Consider the following 19,986-nt stretch of genomic DNA (forward strand, 5'->3'; position numbering starts at 1 on the left):
GGGGTAAACCAGTGGGCAGGATCAATTCTCTTAAAGTCACAGTTACCTAAAAATGCCAGGTAAAGAGCAAACATCTAGGTCCTTCGTGACATAAGAGGGGCTCACTTTACACTCTAGAAACAGAGGTTCGGTGAGGCAAGTCCTACTTGAGGGAGACCATGTGGACCAGAGCACTAGAAAAACTCTTTTAAATGTCAGTATAGAAGGGAGAAAAGGAGAAAGAGATGATGGTCCAGACACAGCAGTTCCCATAGAGGTCAGGGCCTTAACAAGGATGCTCAAGGCCAAGGAATAAGAAAGTTATATGAATTGAAGCCCAAAGAGCCACAGCTGAAGTTTAATATTTAGACACACATCAGAGGAGGAGTAACATAAAAGCAACTCTATGATGAGCTCCCAAGGATTGGGCTGACTAGGGCTCCAGTTTCTTAAGCCTTTTCTCCGCCTGGTGAAAGCTGGTCCCAGAGTCTTCAAGAGTTCACCTGTGGGAAGGGAACCATTGCAAAATCTGGGAACCAGGAAATCCTCGACACACAGAATCACTTGAGCACCTCAGAAGTGATTTTCAACACAACACAGTCTTTTCTTCTCATGTAAACAAGACCTTTCAGGCTACTTCTATAAGTTCAAATATTTAGATTCCACATTTAAGTGAGATCATGCAGTATTTGTCTTCCCGTGCTTGGCTTATTTCACTTAATGTCATTCAGATTCACTCATTCTGTCACAAAAGACAATAGCCAAGCTATACAGCCAATCTAGATGCCCTCAACAAATGAATGAATAAAGAAAATGTGCTATATATGCACACAATGGAGTATTACTCAACCATAAAGAAGAATGACTTTATGACTTTTGCCAGTAAATGGAGACTATCATGCTAAGAGAAATAAGCCAGTCCCCAAAAGTCAGAGGTTGAATTTTCTCTAATGTGTGGAAGCTATTCCAAAAAATGTGAAAGGGGGATTAAAAAAGAAAAGAACAAAGAGCAATGGAGTTGACATCCCCCATTCCCGGAAGGGAAGAGGAAGGGGGATTACAAGGGAATGAATCTGATCTAAATTTTGTATGTACATATATGAATATACCACAGTGAATCTCACCTTCGTGGACATCCACAAGACACTAATTAAAAAGAAACAATAAGTAAATAGCAGTAAGATCAGTAGAGTACAGGAAAGGGAATGGGGGAGGGAGAAAGAGAGGGGAAGGGGAAGTACTAGCAACTGAATTAGAACAATTATATTCCACGCTTTTATAATTATGTCAAAATTAATTCAATTGTTATGTATAACTAAAAGGAACTCATGAAAATGACAGATATCCTCCCTTTTTAACGCAGGATAATATTCCTGTGTATATACACCACATGTGTAATACATTCATCTACTGGTTGACACTTAGGTTGTTTCCACATCTTGAGTATTGTGAATAATGCTGCAATACACAGGGGAGTGTAGACATTTTTTCCACTTGCTGATTTTGATATTTTGGGATGTGTACCCAGAAATAGGATTTCTGAATTATATGGTAATTCTATTTTTAGTTTTTTGAGGAAACTTCACATTGTTTCCCAAAATGGTTGTCTTTTTTTAAAACTATTTTTTAAGATGTTGATAGACCTTTATTTTATTCATTTACTTATATGTGATGCTGAGAATTCAACGCAGTGGTTCACACATACTAGGCAAGCGCTCTACCACTGAGCCACAACCCCTGTCCCAAAATGACTGTCTTAATTTACAATCCCATCAACAGTGTGCAAGGGTTGTTCTTTCCCCATATCTCCATATCCTCACCAACACTCTCTCTCTCTCTCTTTTTTTTTTTTTTTTTTCTGTAAGGAGGATGGAAACCAGGACCTCATGTACTCGTGTACGATAAGCAAGGTTCAACTACTGAGCTATATCACCAGCCCTCTTCATTCTTTTTTAAACAGTCAATTTAGCAAGTGTAGAGTGATATCTCATTGTGGCTTTAATTTACATTTCTCTGATGATTAAAAATGTTGAGTTTTCTTTTTTTTCTTCCATAAACCTGTTGGTTGTTGTTCTTTTGAGAAATGTCTGTTCAGGTCTTTTGCTCATGTTTTTAATAGAGCCATATGTTTTATTGTGATTGAGTAGCTTGAGTTTTTTGCATGTTTTGGATATAAGGTGCACTGATTTTTATAAAGGGTGTCATTATAATTCTTTAGAGAACAGGTTTTTGTTTTTATTTTTCAAAACTTGATGCTAGGACAACTGGAAAACAGTGAAAGAAACCATATAGAAAAATTAACTCAAAACAGATCAAAGGCTTAAATATAAGAAATAAAATTAGAAAATTATTTTTAAAAGTCAAAGCATAAATCTTCATGACCATTAAATGGCAAATTCAGGTAAGAGACGATTATTCTCTTAATTTTATAATCAAGGAGATTCTTGCAAATATGAAGTGACCTTCCCAAGGTCACACCCTGGGAAATGTTCAGGCTGGGGAAGCATACTTGTTCCCTGTGCTCTCCTGAGCCACTTGGTGGAGTGTTAAGATGAAGACAGTGATGATGAGGATGAAGCCACCTCCCTGCAAAGCAGATGGTCACACAAACAGGTGAGCAAAACTAAACAAAATCATTTTTCTTACAAGGCCTGAATTAGGAAAGGTAAAATTTAAAAGAAATCCACTCTATACTCATATCTATCCTATTTAGCAGCTTCATGTGGTGGAGATTAACTTTGACTTTCCCTGGGAAAAAGGACGAGAAGGAAATCAACTTGTATGTGCCATACTAAGAAATACGTGTAAACTCCACTGGTTTTAAATCAGTTTCTGCTAGTCTTTGGTCACAAATATCACCCTTCAGTGGAAACTAACTTGAATCATTCCTATTTTTGGTTGTTCCTATCATAAATCTTCATTAACTAGAATAAGGTATTAGGAAATTCTTATGGAATTATTTTATAAATGATAAAGTCATGTTTGGAAAGAAGATTTAAAAATTTAAAGGGATGTCATCATTTCGAAACAACTTTTAAAATTAGACAGATAATAGAGAGAATCAAACTGATCTTATACTTGGTACTACCAAAGGTCTAGGAAAAAAGAAAACTGAGTGAAAAAGACAAAGACTAAAAGTTGCTCTTTTAAAATAATTTGCATAGGAGGGATTTCTAAGAAATGACAGTAAATGTGAAGAATAATTTTCTGTTTCCCATAATAAAATCACTCACCTTTATTCCCTTCAAAGTATGAAGTATGCTTCTAAATTTTCCAGACAGGAAATGCTCATAAATGATGAGACTTTCTCACCAGAGGAAAACTGAAATACCAGAGTGAGGGAACTCAGGCAAGATGTGCCCATCCTTGGGAAATGGTTATTTCTTTACAAAGGGCATGATATTGAGCGGATGTTCTGGTTAAACTCCTCTGCCAAAGGTCATTTTTAAATGAATACAACCTCACAGTGACTACTGGGTGGGGGGCTATTGTTATGGTCCAATTGGCAAGAGAAGTGAAGGCCTGTTCAGTTCCTACTTGCCAAGAACTCTTTTGAATAGCTATGTTTCTGCCACATCTGGCCCAAATCAGATTTCACTTCTCCACAAGGTGTTTCCTAGTCATCTCATGATTTTTCTTTTCCTGGAGACCCTGTTGTGTTGAGGGGGTTGGATATCTATCTCTGAGTTTTCTAATGCCAAATGTACACCAATTAAAATTTAAGATTGTTTACGCTTCTTCAGTTTGCTAAATTTAATAAATGGAGTGGAGTCTTGGCATCTTTCTTTTAACAAGTTTCTCATTACTCTTATGCAGCAAGCTTAATACTTGCAAACACACTATTTTTCACTTTAATAGCATTTCTATCTTATAATTATGGTCCTTTGTGTGTTAGGCTGCATTAATAGAGGGAAAGGATTGGTAGGTAGGATTAGTTTTGATTTCTCTGCATTTATCAGACAAATACTGGGTGATGAGTCAATTTTGGGGTAACATACCAACAAACCTTAAAAATGGACAATCCCGTGGCTGAAATTGTAACTCAGTGGTAGAGTGCTTGTCTAGCAGGTGTGAGGCACTGGGTTTGATCCTCAACACCAGATAAAAATAAAAAATAAAATAAAGGTATTGTGTTCATCTATGACTAAAAAAAGAGATTTAGTCTTAAAAATGTTTTAAAAAATGGACAATGCCTGATTTTAATAGATCCAGGCAGAGAGCTTATCCATGATTGACATATATAACCTCTTGAGAAGTGGTTGAATGAAGTGGAGGATTTTATCCTGAAAAAGATAAATTTTAATGAAGAGAAAGTATTCATTTTCAAATATGTGAAAGTGTATAAATTGGACAGAGGGGTAATCTTTGTGATGGTCTCACTGACTCTGCTGGTTCATGGCCTCCTGAATATGGTTTTCTACTCTAAATGAGTACAGCAAGCAGCCCAGCAGTCAGACCTTGATGGCAGTGAATGTGCTTCCTCATGGAGCAGGAGGTTTCCCATCTCATGAGACATCATGGCTTGCTTCTAGAAAAAAATGGGCAGGAAAACCTTCCTTCTAGGAATAACATCTTGGAATGAAAATGTTCCCTTTGAAGGAATTCTGGAAAAGAGGCCAAAAGAAAGAATCGATATGTTCCATAGGCTAGTTCTCAGTACTCAGTAAATAAAGAGTCCAGGAGAGGGTGAAGTGTTCACTGGCATTTGTGTGTGTGTGTGTGTGTGTGTGTGTGTGTGTGTGTGCGTGTGTAAGTACTGTGTATGCATGTATGCGTGTGTGAGTCATGCACACACATATTGCTTGAAAACCATTTGGTATTTTTTTTTTTAACAAAAATTTCTCCTGAATAATAAGACTTGTATTCAGAAGATAATAAATCTGATCTAAGAAACAAAGATGAACAAAGTCAAAATAATCTCTTTGGGGAGGCTCCTTTATTGAGGTGTAAAAAGAAGCCAGTCTGTCCCTGAAGCATGAGATCATAAGCAAGAGCACAACTTCTTCATTCAGTAAAGGTGACTCTGAATCTGGCTCCACATCCCCGACCCTCCCCGGCAGAGCATCAGCACAGATGGAGGGAAGTGAGCCCAGGGACACGGAAGACCATGAGGACATCACTGCTCACTGTCCATGTCTGTAAAGAAGTCAGCATGTTCCTTCATGAAGAAATTGGACTTTTCCATTACTTTTCCTATGGGAAGACACGATTAACAAGATTCATTAAAACAAGAGGAAATCTTATCTAACATCTTATAGAAGAGCTAAAAAAAACCACCTGTAATGATTTAGATGTGAGGTGTCCCCCAAAAAGCTCATGTGTGAAACAATACAAAAGTGTTTAGAGGCAAAATGATTGAATTATGAGAGCCTTAACCCACTTAGCGAATTCATCTCCTGATAGGGATTAACTGAGTGGTCACTGCAGGCAGATAGGTTGTGGCTGGAGGAGGTGGGCATTGCGGGGTGTGCCTTTGGGATATGTATTTTGTATTTGTGAGTGAAGTCTCTGCTTCCTGATCATCATGCCCTGGCCTCCTTGCCTTCATCACACACTTCCACCATGATTTTCTGCCTCATCTCAGGCCCCAAGGAATGGAATTGGTCACTATGGACTGAGACCTCTGAAACTATGAGCCTCCAAATAAACTTCCTCCTCTAAAGAGGTTCTTGTCAGGTCTTTTGGTCACAGTGGTGAAAAAGCTAAATAAAACACAACCATAGGTATGAGATAGAACCTCATTTTACAAATGAGAGAACTGAGTTCCATCAAAGTCAGGTTCTTGCCACAGGCTATTTCTGCCAGAGACAGGAGCAAAATTTCCCAAGACAAAGGATGATTCTACTCTGCTCTCTCCACAGATCACAGAGCTTGGCTGATCACCATGTCTTGAAACAGCCATGAAGAGGACTCTAATAGTGGAAGCTGAGGGGCTTGTCCTTCAGCTTTCCCTGGTTAGCAAGGCCTGTAATGGAGCTGGACCTGAATTAGGGAGGACTTCCGCCCTGTCCCTTCAGTGTCCCACGGATGTAACTCATTTCCTGGCCAAGGGTCCCACGTGTCTATGTTAGAGAAATACAACTTTCTGAACAGAAATAAATCTGTAGATATGTTCTTCTGGGCTCAATCCCAACTTGATATTCTAACTTGCTGAGATAATTACAAAGATGAATATAAGATCTAAAACAAGTAGCCAAAATCTAGTAGCTTAAAGGAGAATTAAAAATAATACCAAGTGGACTTAGTGTGAGACAGGAAGTGCTAATTTGCAAGTCTTGCATCAAAAAAGTGACATCTGCCTAGTAACATTTCTTCAAAACACTGTGCTTGCCAAACAAAATACCTAAACAAAACATGTCCTTGGAATTCTGGTCTAAGTACCAACAGACTGCATCCCATATTTTAGACAAAAGAAAAACAATCATTTTGGTTCCCTTCTCCCCTGTAAGGCTACGGATACTGAGAGTCTTCAGGAGAGCCAGGATAAAGGAACTCAAGCCACAGTAGCTTAAGAATCAAGCTCCATGAAGGTTGTGACCTTTCTTGGAAGTTAGATAGGAAAATGATTTTCTATTACTTTTTGGTGTGAAATTCTGGACATTGTTTTCAAACAAGAAGTTGTGTGGAACACTACTTAAAACTAAATTTGGGTAAGCACAAGTCCCTGGGTTCAATCCCAAGCATGGCAAACAAAATAAAACAAAACAGAAAAAAACAAACTGAACTTGGGATTAAAGATCATTCCAAACAGCCACCTTAACCCTTGTGGTGACTCCTAACTTGCCTTTGTAAACCCTCTGGGTTCAAGGGATAGCAGTTTGAGAACTCATGGTCTTGTTAGAGTCCCCACATTGACAAACAGGAATTGGAGGTTCTGTAATTGGATGGGAGCAGTCCCAGTTGGCCGAGTAGCAGGCCCAACCCTGTTCTGACTGTGCAACAGTCAGATTTCTGCTCCTATCGGCTTCTCTGGGTGGGGATTAGTATAGCTTATAGAGAGCTAAGCAGGCTCCTGGAAAAAGGATGGATTCGTAAATCCAGAACCCTGATCCCAGAACTTTTTCTTCCCATGTGATACTTACAAGGTCTCGGTACACAAGTGACATTCATTTCCATATGTGATGTAGTCAGAACCACAAACTGGCAGGTATGTGATGGGGCAGGGGATGGCCACCACTGGGTACTTCTTGTAAATGCTGCAGTCTACCTGGTTAGACAGAATGGAATGCTCTACTCTTTACCCAGACCTCAAGCAGGGTGTCCCTGGCTGTAGGAACTAGAAGTCTCAGCTTTGTTATGTTTTGGTATTGCTGAGGCTACTTTAATAAGTAATAATATCACCATTCTGAGAAATGCTAGACTTCTGGCCATTTCTGTTTTTTTATTTTTACAGACTGCATTTTCATTCATTGTACACAAATGGGGTACAACTTTTCATTTCTATGGTTGTGCATGCTGTAGATTCAACCCATTTGTGTAATTATACATGTACATAGGGTAATGATGTCTGTCTCATAATACTACATTCAATTAACAGTTGATGAGCATTTCTGTGCCAGACACTTATATTTTACATGCATTTTTTTGCTTGATATTTAGAACAACTGAATTGGGCAAACGCTGCTATTTCCTTTATTTCTGGATGAGGAAATGAAAACTTACAAAGAGATATAACTTTTATAAGGTCAACACTGGTAAGTGGTAGGATTGGGATTTAAATCCAGATCCTGGGCAATCAGTTGAGGTGCCTCTGTTCTGTCTCTCACATGTTTTCCCTTCCATGACAACGTAACCAGTCACTCAGCTAGAAGTGAATCTCCTTTAGTTCTGGAGTTAATGACAAAATTTTGGATACGGTTGTACGTATTTAAGTCATATTTCTTCAACTACCTTCTGAACGCAGTGTATCTTTATGGAGAGTTTGCCTCTCCATTTACTCACCCTAAATATGTTGAAATAATCATGTATGTATGTTTCATAAGTATTCATTGACTGACAATCAATAGAAGTAGAAATTGAAGTGTTATTTAACATACTCACTGTTGTTAGAGGCCGACTGGCAACTTCTGAAAGATACAGATGGAAATGTTAAAAATAGAATAGAGCCTTGAAATCTCATTAATAGTGTTAATTTTTGTCCTCTAAAGTTTTATTCTCATTCCTCTGGAGTCTCAGCACGGTTCTCAACTATATATATGCAAAATCTCAGTCCTTTGCTGAGGAAGTTGAATGTCCAATGGATTATAAAGAGAATTAAGAACATTTCCTTCCTTTACTGATAAAGGGATGTTTTCTGGAGCTTATAGTGCCTTTGATAGTAGCTCAAAAACAATAACAAGAAGTATTGCAGTATTGCTTGTAAGAACCTGAGGTTCTATCTTTGCTATCTTCTCCCTCCCAATAAATATAAAAGAAAGTATTGGAATGCCTTATTTTAACCAGGTACCTTTTCATCTTATGAAAATCTAATTGTTTATTCCTGATCTCTAGGGATGTGTGTTTTCTTTTTGATGTCCCTGTATTGGTTTGGGAAGACACTTAGTTTTCTTGCATCTTTTAACTTAGAATCATATCTAATAACACAGACGACTTCCATTGTCCTTATGAAATGGAAAACTTATGGAAAATTTTGTTTTTCTTAATCCATGGATGCAAATAAGAATCCTTGAAAAGGAAAATATTAGACCAAACTCCCTCAAACTCCAGTTGAGACACGAGAGTCTCCCATAAGCCAGGGCTTTTTCTCTTACAGAGTCTCTTATCGGTACAACTTTAAATCTACCCAACCAGACATTTCTCTCAGACACTCACATCCAAGGAGGGGTTACTTGAGAAAACAGCTAATGGCTCCATGGGGCACTGTTCCCCCTTAACTCACCTGAACTGCTGCAGAAATAGGTCACTGTGCAGAGCAGAAGCAGCCCCCCAATGATCTTCATGGTGCCAGTGCTGTGTCACAGAGGTTTCCCAGAGACAGTCACACCACTGAATGGGCCATGCCCTAGGAAAGGGATCCTGTTTATATGACCAGCCTTGGCTTCTCCACCTTCCTGGTGAGGTCATCAAGACTCAGAGTTGGACCTAAAAGGATCTCAAATCAGGTCACACCCAGATGGTGTTACAGTTCTTGTCACTTAATTGCTACTTCCTATTTGACCAATAAGTTGGTTATTTAAGGTGAGAGGTGCTTTGCTGCTTGTGCCATAGGTGGGGACTGTTAGAATTCTAAACTTCATGTAGAAGTGAAATAAGTGAAAATTTCAAGCTTCCTTTATTTTACTAGTGGAAGATATTAGACCCAGACTAGCCAGGCTGTACCTATATTTATATTTTGGCTCCTTGGAAATATATTTTTAAAAACCCTTTTGAAACAATGAATGTAGAAAGCAGGTGGGGACCTTGTGAAAGGAACTTTAGCATTTATGAGGCTGGAAGAGGGCATTGCCATATTACTCTTGCCATCTTCTAGCTGTGTGATCTTGGATAAGTCATTTAAAAGCTGTGAGCCCATATCAATCAGGAATGCTCATTGTACCATGGTAACACAACCCTGAGATTTCATGACTTAAAACAATGCAAATGCTTTTCCATGTATGGTGGTGTTCTGATGTGCTGTGTTGCCTTCCCTCTGGCTGCCAAGTGAACCAAGGAGCCACTGCTTAGAATATTGCTGTCAGGTGAAGTAAAGACATTCCCGAGGACTTGTCTTCTCAGCACTGAGATAAGCATCCCAGCTCAGAAGCGACACCACTGTTACTTCTCCACTGTAACTGGCCTTTCCCAACCATAGAGGTTATTGAGGTAATGCAGTTCATCTTAACTTGTCCCCTGAAGGCCAGAAGGGGGAGACCTGGAAGTAGGTGGCAAACAGCACAGAGAACATCCCAAAGCCTGAGTTTCATCCCCTGTCCAGTGGGGTCTGTTAACCACTACAGTTATGTAATTGAAACCCATTACATGAAGGTCTGTCCTAGAGCACAGTGCTTTTTCTTATGGTATCATGATTATTGTTTTCATCAATGAGGCGCCCAGAGTCAATGCTATGGATTGCTCGCATTGGCCAGGTACCATTGCCCAAACGGCTGCTCTTTGTCTATTGAGCTCAGAGACATATGTATGAAAACCTGGGGGAAGGCAATAGACTGTTCCATCAGTCCACTGCCTAGCAGGTTATTTTAGCACATTCTGAAACACTGCACAAACAAAACAGACGATGCAAATAATAAATGACATGGCATGACCTGCTAAAGTTTGGAGTCTTTTGTCTTTTGGGAAGCAATATAATCTTTTGGTGAAGAACATAGGCATTGAGTTCAGTGGATCTCATTTGCAATCTTCCTCTAAAAATGTGACTGTGTGACTTTAAATATGTAGGTTACCTCTAGATAGCTTAATCTCCTTATCTTTAAAACAGATGTTTACCACCCAGGGTGCTTTGGGGTGTTAAGTAATTTTTTACACATACACCTGTGTGGTCGTACACACAAAAAGTCATGTGTTACCTAACAGTGGGGGATGTGTTCAAAAACATGGGTCATTAGGCAATTTTGGTGATGTGCAAACATTGTAGAGTGAAATTACATAAACCTAGATGGCACGGCCTACTACACACTTAGGTTATTTATAGTGTATATTGTGTGTATATTGTGTGTAATGTCACTTATTGCTCCTAGGGCCTTCTGAACAAAACATAAAATTAATCAAGGACTGGGGTTGTAACTCAGTAGTAGAGTGCTTGCCTCACATGCTTGAGGCACTGGGTTTGATCCTCAGCACCACATAAATAAATGTAATAAAGGTATTGTGTCCATCAACAACCAAAAAACAAAAATAAAAAAAAAAGATTAATCAAGTACAAGAGAAAATGATGCAATAAGAACCACAGTAAGCATGAGATCCATGAGACTGTAATAGGCATCACAAAGCATATTATTTTACAGTAAACTTTTTTATATAAGTGTTATTACATGGCAAAATAACAATAAAAGTGTATAGTATAGCAAATACATAAACCAGTAACAGAATCACTTATTACCATTACTGAGTGCTCTATGCTGCATATAATTGTATGTCCTATATTTTATAAGAGTGGTGGTGCAGTTGGAGCTATTTATACCAGCATCACCACAAATGTGCCTAAAGCGCATTATTATGGCCATAACATCTCTAGGTGATGGGAATTTTTCGGCTCCATTGTAATCTTTTGGGACCGTAGTCCTATATGTGGTGTGTTGTTGACTTATACTTTATCCAGTTCATAGATTTATATATAAAATCTCTTAGGGATGTCAGTGTGTGGTGAACGTGTATATATCAGGGTGCCAAGCTTATAATTAGATCTGCATATAGGTAGTTGATGGTATGGAACTCCTTGAAGAAGGAATTTTTATTACCCTAATTTTACCTGTGAGTAAGTTAAGGCTCATAGGATTTAAGTAATCTTTCTAAGATCATGACACCAATTAATGGAGGAGACTATGCAGAGTTCAGCCATGGAAAAGAAGTGAAGAGAAGATTCTAATAAGGAAAGGTAATTGTCAGTTTTATTGTTTGCTATGAAAGATAATGAATACTGAGAAAAAGTCATTATGTTTTAAGATGAGTGTGTTTTTGCACTTTCAAAATGCATTGTTAGCAAAGAGATGTAGAAATGGGATTGAGGGGTGATCAGGAGTAAACACGGTTGTAAATTAGTTTTTTAGAAAATTGGTTGTCAAACAGAAGAGGAATGGAAGAAGTGGAGATTTCATCAAGGTCTTGGGTAGACTGGGTATGTCCTAAAATAAAGGGAAAAAAAAGAAATGTAAAATACATAAAGGAGGGTGGCTATCTAGAGGCTCTTGAGGGGTAGGGAACAATATTAAGAGCACAGATGAAGTGACATATTCCCACTGACACAGGAGACAGGTGTGTAGATAAATGTGGATATTGATATTTTTAACAGGGAGAGAAAGAGAGACAAGGGGGACCAATTGGAGGGTAGAGTTGGACCATGGAGTGCTGAGGTTGCTTTTTGCAGTGGAAGAATTGAGATGGCCTGGTAGCTTGAGAAAGATGGAGAAGGCATGGCATAGCCATTGATGGAGACACATCAGATAGTTAACAGTGGATATAAAATTGATGACCAGTAGGCAAATGTAGCACTATTAGTATCATGCTATGTATTTTTACCAAATTTCATTATGACACTGAATGAAAACTGAAGAACAGTGATCTTATGGACAGGAAATGAGTGTGTCAGAGATTTGAAGGGACCATAAAGACTGTGTTAGGAGGTGGCAAGCTTTAGAAGAGTCAAATAGCCCAGAAGGTTTTGATGGACTAAGCAAAGTATAAATCTTTATGTGTTCAGCGGTCAATGTTTAGGCAAAATGTGGACCTAGTAGATGTAAAAAGATTAAGGATTGTTTACATAGGCTGTGGCCAGAGTGCAAGGTGTCAGATTTAATTTCTCAGGCGTGGGGCTGAGTTATTGATCCTCAAGGTGTATTCAAAGATAAGGCAGATGAAGGATGGGTGGAGATTAGGTTCTCTAAATTTAAAAGGGTGAGAAAATGTGAGGCCAAGAGATTAAGTGTAAAATAGATTGCTTTGGATTTTGGCAGCTATTTACAGGGAGAGGAAATTTTCATGCTGACACCAAGTCATACATTATGGAAAGTCTTTGGGAGATGAGAAATGAAAGTTGGGAAGTTAAAAAGTAGTCCATTTCAGACTGAGCGTAGTTTGTTTCTTCCTCCTTACGTTTCTGCAGAGGGTAGGGCAGAAACTTGAGCCTGGGAGGAAAAGATCCATTGTGGAGATGGGTCCATCCTAGGGAAGGGAGAAACACACCAAGTGAAGTAAGACAAAAGTTTGAGAGTACCGGGGATTTCTTTCCCAGTAGATTGGGGATTTCTTTCCCAGTAGATTGGGGGTCACAGGGGAAGCAGGTTGACTTCTTAAAGGGATAGAGAAGCATGAGGGGGTTAAATCAGAGCAGAGTCTGAATGAAGATTTCCTGGGTCAGTAAGCTGAAGGGACAGAGGAAACCTAGAACCATAGCTAGGCAGTAATCCAGGGACAAAAGAGTAGCTGTAGGGATGCAATATCATCGGAAAATCAACCATATTGAGCACTTACAATGTGCTAAAACTGTGCTGGACCTGCTATATGCATTATCTCATTTAACCCTTAAAGCAATCTTATGGTTATTCTCCTTGTTATTAAACTGAGGCAACAGGGACTTAGAGAAGTAGCTGGTTAAAGCTGAAGGACCAGCACTTTTTATGTATTGCCTTTAAATCTGAATCTAAGAAGTAGATTTGGAGACACATTGATTATGAAATAATAGAAGTAAAACTGGAAGGACCAGAGCAGTCAGGAAGGACAGCTAATGTTTTTTCAATATTTTTATTAGTGCATATAGCTATGCATCCTTCTGGGTTCATTTTGATATATTCACACTTTTATGTAATATTATTTGCTCCATTTCAACTTCTTATACTCCACCTTTTCTCTCTTCCCTGCTCCTTCTTTGCTCTTACTGATCTTCCTTTTATTTATTTATTGTTTTTATTTTAATTGCTGCTTTATAGACCGTCATAAAAGTGGAATCCACTGTGGCATATTCATATATGTACATAACATAGTTTGGTCAATTTCATTCAGTAATTCCTCCCTTTTCTGTCCCCCTTTCTCAATCCTTTCCCTCTACACACTGTTGTCCTTTCTATTTTCCTGGAACTCCTTCCTCCCCACTTTTTAATAGCCTATTTCTCTCTAGCTTTCACTTTGAACCCTTGACTTTTTGAGTCTGGCTCATTTCACTTAGTATGCTATTTTTCATTTCCACCTATTTACCTGCAAATGCCTCAATTTCATTCTTCTCTATGACTGAGAACTTTGTTGTGTATATATACCACATTTCTTTTTAACCTTCATCTGTTGATGGGCACCCAGGCTGGTTCCATAACTTGGCTATTTATGAATTGTGCTGCTATTCTATAAACCTTGGTATGCTGGCATCAGGAGAGTATGCTGATTTTAGTTCTTGTGGAAAAATGCCAAGGAGTGAAATACCTGGGTCATATAGTATTTTCATTCCTAATCTTTTAAGGACTCTCCATACTGCTCTCCAGAGTGATTGTACTAATTTGCAGCCCAATAACAGCATGTGAGTGTACCTTTTTCCCACATCCTTACCAGCATTTATTATTATGTGTATTCTTGAAAAATGACATTCTGCCTTGAGCAAGATGGAATCTCAGTATAGTTTTGATTTGCATTTCCCTCATCAATGGGGATGTTGGACATTTTTTTCATATATTTTTGGGCCATTCACATTTTTTCTTTTGAGAAATATCTGTTTAGTTCATTTGCCCATTTATTGATTAGGTTATTTGTTATTGTGCTATTGAGCTTTTTGAGGTCTTTGTATATTCTGGTTATTAATTTCCTGTTAGAGATGTAGCAAGCAAAGACTTTCTCCCATTCTGTATCCCCTCTTTTCACACTCCTGTTTCCATTTCTGTGCAGAAGATTTTTAATTTGACGTTGTCCCATTTATTAGTTAGGCATAGGAATACATTAGGGATCTTGATAGAAAAACAAGCCAGGAATAAATCTAAACAAGAAGGTAAATGATCTCTACAATGACAACTATAGAATATTGAAGAAAAAAATCAAAGAACACCTTAGAAGATGCAAATATTTCAAATATTCTTGGATAGGAAGAATGAATATTTTCAAAATGATCATATTACCAATAGTATTATACAGATTCAATGCAATTCCCATTCAAATGCCAAAGGCATTCTTCACAAAACTAGAAAAATTAGTCTGAAAATTCATTTGGGAAAATAAAAGAACCAAACTATTCAAAGCAATCTGAGTGATTAAAATGAGACTGGAGACATCAAAATCCCTGATCTCAAACTATACTGCAGAGCTCTAAGAACAAAAACAGCATGGTATTGGTATCAGGACATGAATACCAATGGAATAGAATAGGGGACACAGAGACAAATCTACATACCTATAGCCATCTGATACTTGACAAAGATGCCTAAAATATATATTGGAGAAAGATAGCCTTTTAAACAAATTGTGTTGGGGAAATTGAATATTCATATGTAGAAGAAAGAAACTAAATCTCTATTTCTTACCCTGCAGACAAACCAACTCAAAGTGGATCAAAGACTAAGAATTATACCAGAAACTTTGCACCTCCTAGTAAAAAACATAGGAGCAACATTCTAACATGCTCAACAGATGATGTTTTAAATAAGCAGAAGAGGGAGCTGGGCACTGGGGCAGTGCCTGATGTTTTCATGCGTGACAGTCATTTGGAAAGAGGGATGGTTCCTGTAGGGAGAAAGGTGACTGAGAGCCAGGAACAAGGATTCTGCCCTGCCTCTACACCATCTGTCTAAGAATCAATGTTGTGACTTTCTTTTCTCCATTTTGAGCTTTTGGATTCTCCTGCTTCTAGTGAGATTTACCTAAACTGGTGCCTCAAGTTGTCAAGTTAAAAACCCATCTTCAAAACATTAAGTACGATGACAAATGAGGGTGAGGAGTGAGTCTAGCTGGAGGCAGGTTCTGTTCCCTCCTTATTGCTACATCAGCACCCTTCCAGCTCCTATGGTTCCTTCTTTCTTGACACTCAGCAAACATGCCAACCCAAACCTCAAGCCTTTCTTGAGACAGTTAAAAATCATTAGCCTTTATTTGACCAGACTAGGTTTACATTTTTCTCTTTCCTCTTCTCCCTTCCCTGTGTGGTCCCTTTTCGCTTCAGTTTTTTCCTTTTCCTTTTCCTGACACAGCCTCTACTGTGATGAGGCCCTTGTGTGCACTGGGGCATCATAACCTAGAGACCTGAATATATGCACTTTGACTTTGTGTATGGCAGGACGGTGCTTCTTGCCACCTGTGGGAATAGCACAAGCAGGGATCTTACATACTCATTGCATTCAATTTTCTTTGTGCCACTGAGGATAATAAAACTCCAATCATGGAACAAGATGATAAGAATGAATGGTAACAGTGATTTCTTCCTGTTGCTTCAAGTCATCCATAGATGACCTCACAAATCTAGATACAGATTTGTGTAAACCATCTATACTCATGCACACACACACACACACACACACACACACACACACACACACACACCCTTCACGCTCTAGTAGGTAAAATCATGTCTATTGTGCTCATGGTTGAAAGGATACCTGTAACTCCAGAGTTAGCCAGCATTAGGCAATGTATTTGTCTGCCAGGGAGGCTACAATAAAATATGACAGGCTGGGGATCTTGAACAGCAGGATCCTAGAGTCCAAAGTCAAAGTGATGGCAGGGCTGGTTTCTCTTGAAACTGCTTTTCAGGTTCTACACTCAGCCAGAGTTCTCACTGTGGCCTCACATGGCCTTCTCTGTGCACAGACACCTGTTATATATTCCTCTTCTTAAAAGGGCAGCAGTCTGATTGGATTAGAGCCCCACTGTTATGACTTCACTTAAACTCAATAACCTCCTGAATGGCCATGTCCCAAAATATAGTCATGTTAGGGATTTAGGCTTCAATATATGGATTTGGAGGGGAGCACATTCAATCCATTTTACTCTCCTACTTACTGTTAACACCTCTCTGAGTTCCAATAACTTCCTTCCAGTGTGACCAGCTGCTCCCTGATCTTGCCCAGGGTCCATTACCCTAATCTTGCCCAAGGGATTTTGAGCTCTCATCCCCAGTCCTGCCCTGGATTTTGCCCCATCACCTTTATTCCTGAGAAATGTCCGTTCTTAGCCCTTTAAGTCACTATTTGATTGAGATAAGTGAAATTCCTTCTGACTTCAGCCACTGTGTGCACACACTTCAAACATCCAGATGTCGCACTCTTCACAGCATAGTAATGTCACCTCTTACAACTTCTGTCATTTACAATCGATTCTCTGACACCCTCAGTGCTTCCCAATAAGCCCTGTCACCTAAGAGAAATTTCTCCTCTCTCAGTTGTGACCCGACTCCCTCTTACTCCAATTTTCCTGTATTTCCAGTGTGCAAATTTTTCTATTCCCCACTTTTCCCATCAGTGTCGCCTGCCCATAGTGATTGCTTATTTCATTCAGTCAGGCCAGCCTTTCCGCCTAGCAACACTAGCAAATTCTTTTCCTACTGCACTATTTTACCTCATCTCATCAGGAATGACAAAAAATGAAGGTCATAATGTAAGAATGGGGGAAGTGTGACTCTGGAATTTTATCTTTATCTCTTTTTACTATAGTCATGCTACTTATCCACTGGAGATAATTTCTGAAAACCCTAGTGAATGCCTGAAACTGTGAAGCATACCAAACTCTAGATAAACTGTTTTTTCCTATACATACATATCTATAATATGTTTTTGTAAACTAGATACAGTAAGAAATTTGTAACTGATAATACAAGAGCATAGTTATAACAATATACTGAAATGATGGTTATGCCAAGGCAATCTCTAATCTCTCTCTCCTTCTTGCTCCTTCTCTAAGTATCTTATGATATAGTACTCACTCTTTTCTCTTGTGATGATATAACACAATGCTGATATGATGAGATGAGATGAAGTGAATGAGGTAGATATTGTGATGTTGCACCGGTTATTGTGTAAGGGTTACTAGAATACAAGCACTGTAATACTGAGATAGCCCATCAGATAACCTGGAGTGATTAATAATAACCTAATGAGTGACTAATGAAGGGTAGTGTATACAGAATCAATATTCTGGATAAAGGGATGATTCATGTCCTGGTTGAGTTGGAACAGAACAGTGTGAGATTTTATCATTCTACTCAGAATATTATGTAACTTAAGACATACAAATTGTTTATTTCATTAACTTTTCATTTAATATTTTTTAGTGAGGGGGCACTGAGATTGAACTCAGAGGCACTAAACCACTAGTCACATCCCCAGCCCTATTTTATATTTTATTTAGAGACAGGTTCTCACTGAGTTGCTTAGTGCCTTGCTTTTGCTGAGGCTGACTTTGAACTCGTAATCTTCCTGCCTCAGCCTCCCCAGGCACTGGAATTACAGGCGTGTGCCACTGCTCCCAGCTCACTTAATATTTTTGTACCCTGAATAATTGGGTAACTTAAGCCACAAAACGGGAAACCGGATAAAAGGCTACTGCACATACTCTCTCTATTAATCTGTTTTCTATTACTATAACAAAATACCTGAGACTGGATAATTATAAGGAAAATGGGAAAATGAAAGCTGAAAGCTAAAACAGCATAATGCTAGTTCTGGTGAGAACACCATTGACTGCATCCCCTCCTAGCACATCATGGTGGGAGTACACATAGAAAGGCAGAGGTTATATGATAAGACAGGAAGTCAGACTGTGGAGAGAGATCAGTTTCTGCCTCTTAAAGTTCCACTGTATTTCAACCTTATCTCACTGAAGATGAAGTGCCTAGCACAGGAAACTATGGGGAATATACTCAAACTATACCCAAACCATGGCACTCTCTGTCGAAATAATAGGGTTTATTTGGGTATTAAGTTTATGTGCTAGTTTTTGTTTCCTTATTTTTTTCTTCATGAAAATAAAAGTTTAAAAAGTAAACAAGATATAAAACATGTCTAAGTTGAGAGTGAGAAAATTGACACTGTAATAACTCAAGAAAATGGTCTGAAAGCTATAGTAAACTCTGATTTCCATTTAAGTGCTAAACCTAATCCTCACCTTTTCTCAATCTCATGACATATACTCCATTTCAGGACTGCCTCCAATAACATCAATGAATTGCAAAACTCTTCCAACTCATTTCCCTCCATTGTATCTAACCTATTCAGTCTAAAACACAAATCTGAACTTATCATACTCCTTCTTATAAGTGCCATTAATTACCATTTATTTATCTGAGTTTTTAAAAAATTGTTCTAATTAGTTATGCATGACAGTAGAATGCATTTTGATACATCATACATAAATAGAGTATAACTTCTTGTTCTTCTGGTTGTACATGATGTAGAATCCCTCCAGTCATGTAATCTCATATGTACACACAGTAATAATGTCTGATTCATTCTACAATGCTTCCTACCCTCATACCCACTCCCTTCCCTCACTGCTCTCTACCTAATCTAAAGTACCTGTATTTTTTCCTACCACCCCACCCTTATTGTGAATTAGCATTTGTGTATCAGAAAAAAAATTTGGTCTTTGGTTTTTGGGGATTGGCTTATTTTTCTTAGCATGATATTCTCCAGCTCCATCCATTTACCAGCAAACGCCAGCATTTCATTCTTCTCGAAGACTGAATAATAGTCCATTGTGTATATATACCATATTCTCTCTATCCATTCATCTGTTGAAGGGTACCGGGGTTGGTTCCCTAGTTTGGCTATTGTGAATTGAGTTGCTATAAATTACTGATGTGGCTGCATTCCTGTAGTAATCTGATTTTAAGTCCTTTGGGTATAAACCAAGGAGTGGGAGAGCTCGGTCAAATGGGGGTTCCATTCCAAGTTTTTTGAGGAATCTCCATACTGCTTTCCATAGTGGTTGTACCAATTTGCAGTCCCACCAGCATGTATGAGTGTACCTTTGTCCCCACACCTTGGCCAACATTTATTGTTGTTTGTTTTCTTGATAATTGCTATTCTGACTGGAGTGAGATGAAATCTTAGAGTAGTTTGATTTGCATTTCTCTAATTGCTAGAGATGTTGAATTTTTAAAATATATTTGTTGATCAACTGTATTTCTTCTTCTGTGAACTGTCTGTTCAGTTGCTTTGTCCATTTATTGATTGGTTTATTTGCTTTTTTGGTGTTAAGTTGTTTGAGATCTTTATATATCCTGGAGATTAATGCTCTATCTGAGGTGCATGTGATAAATATTTTTTCCCATTCTGTAGGTTCTCTCTTTACATTATTGATATTTCCTTTGCTGAAAAGAAGGGTTTTGTTGTGTGTGTGTGTGTTTTTAATCCATCTCGTATATTGATTCTTGGCTTTACTTCTTGCACTTTA

At 38.4% G+C, this 19,986-nt stretch overlaps 1 protein-coding gene across 1 annotated transcript; it reads right to left on the reverse strand.

The window, feature by feature from the left end:
• Window positions 1-4,893: 4,893 nt before the first annotated feature.
• On the reverse strand, window positions 4,894-9,017 carry LOC306664176 (serine protease inhibitor Kazal-type 7). The gene is made up of 4 exons (XM_079144943.1): window positions 8,858-9,017; window positions 8,016-8,045; window positions 7,062-7,182; window positions 4,894-5,172 (listed from the first exon to the last, which is right to left on the reverse strand). The coding sequence occupies exons 1-4, from the start codon at window positions 8,916-8,918 to the stop codon at window positions 5,127-5,129; spliced, it is 258 nt and encodes an 85-aa protein (XP_079001069.1). The 5' UTR covers window positions 8,919-9,017; the 3' UTR covers window positions 4,894-5,126.
• Window positions 9,018-19,986: the final 10,969 nt, after the last annotated feature.

Source organism: Sciurus vulgaris (genome assembly GCF_902686455.1).
Source record: "Sciurus vulgaris genome assembly, chromosome: 6".
NCBI classification, from domain to species: domain Eukaryota; kingdom Metazoa; phylum Chordata; class Mammalia; order Rodentia; family Sciuridae; genus Sciurus; species Sciurus vulgaris.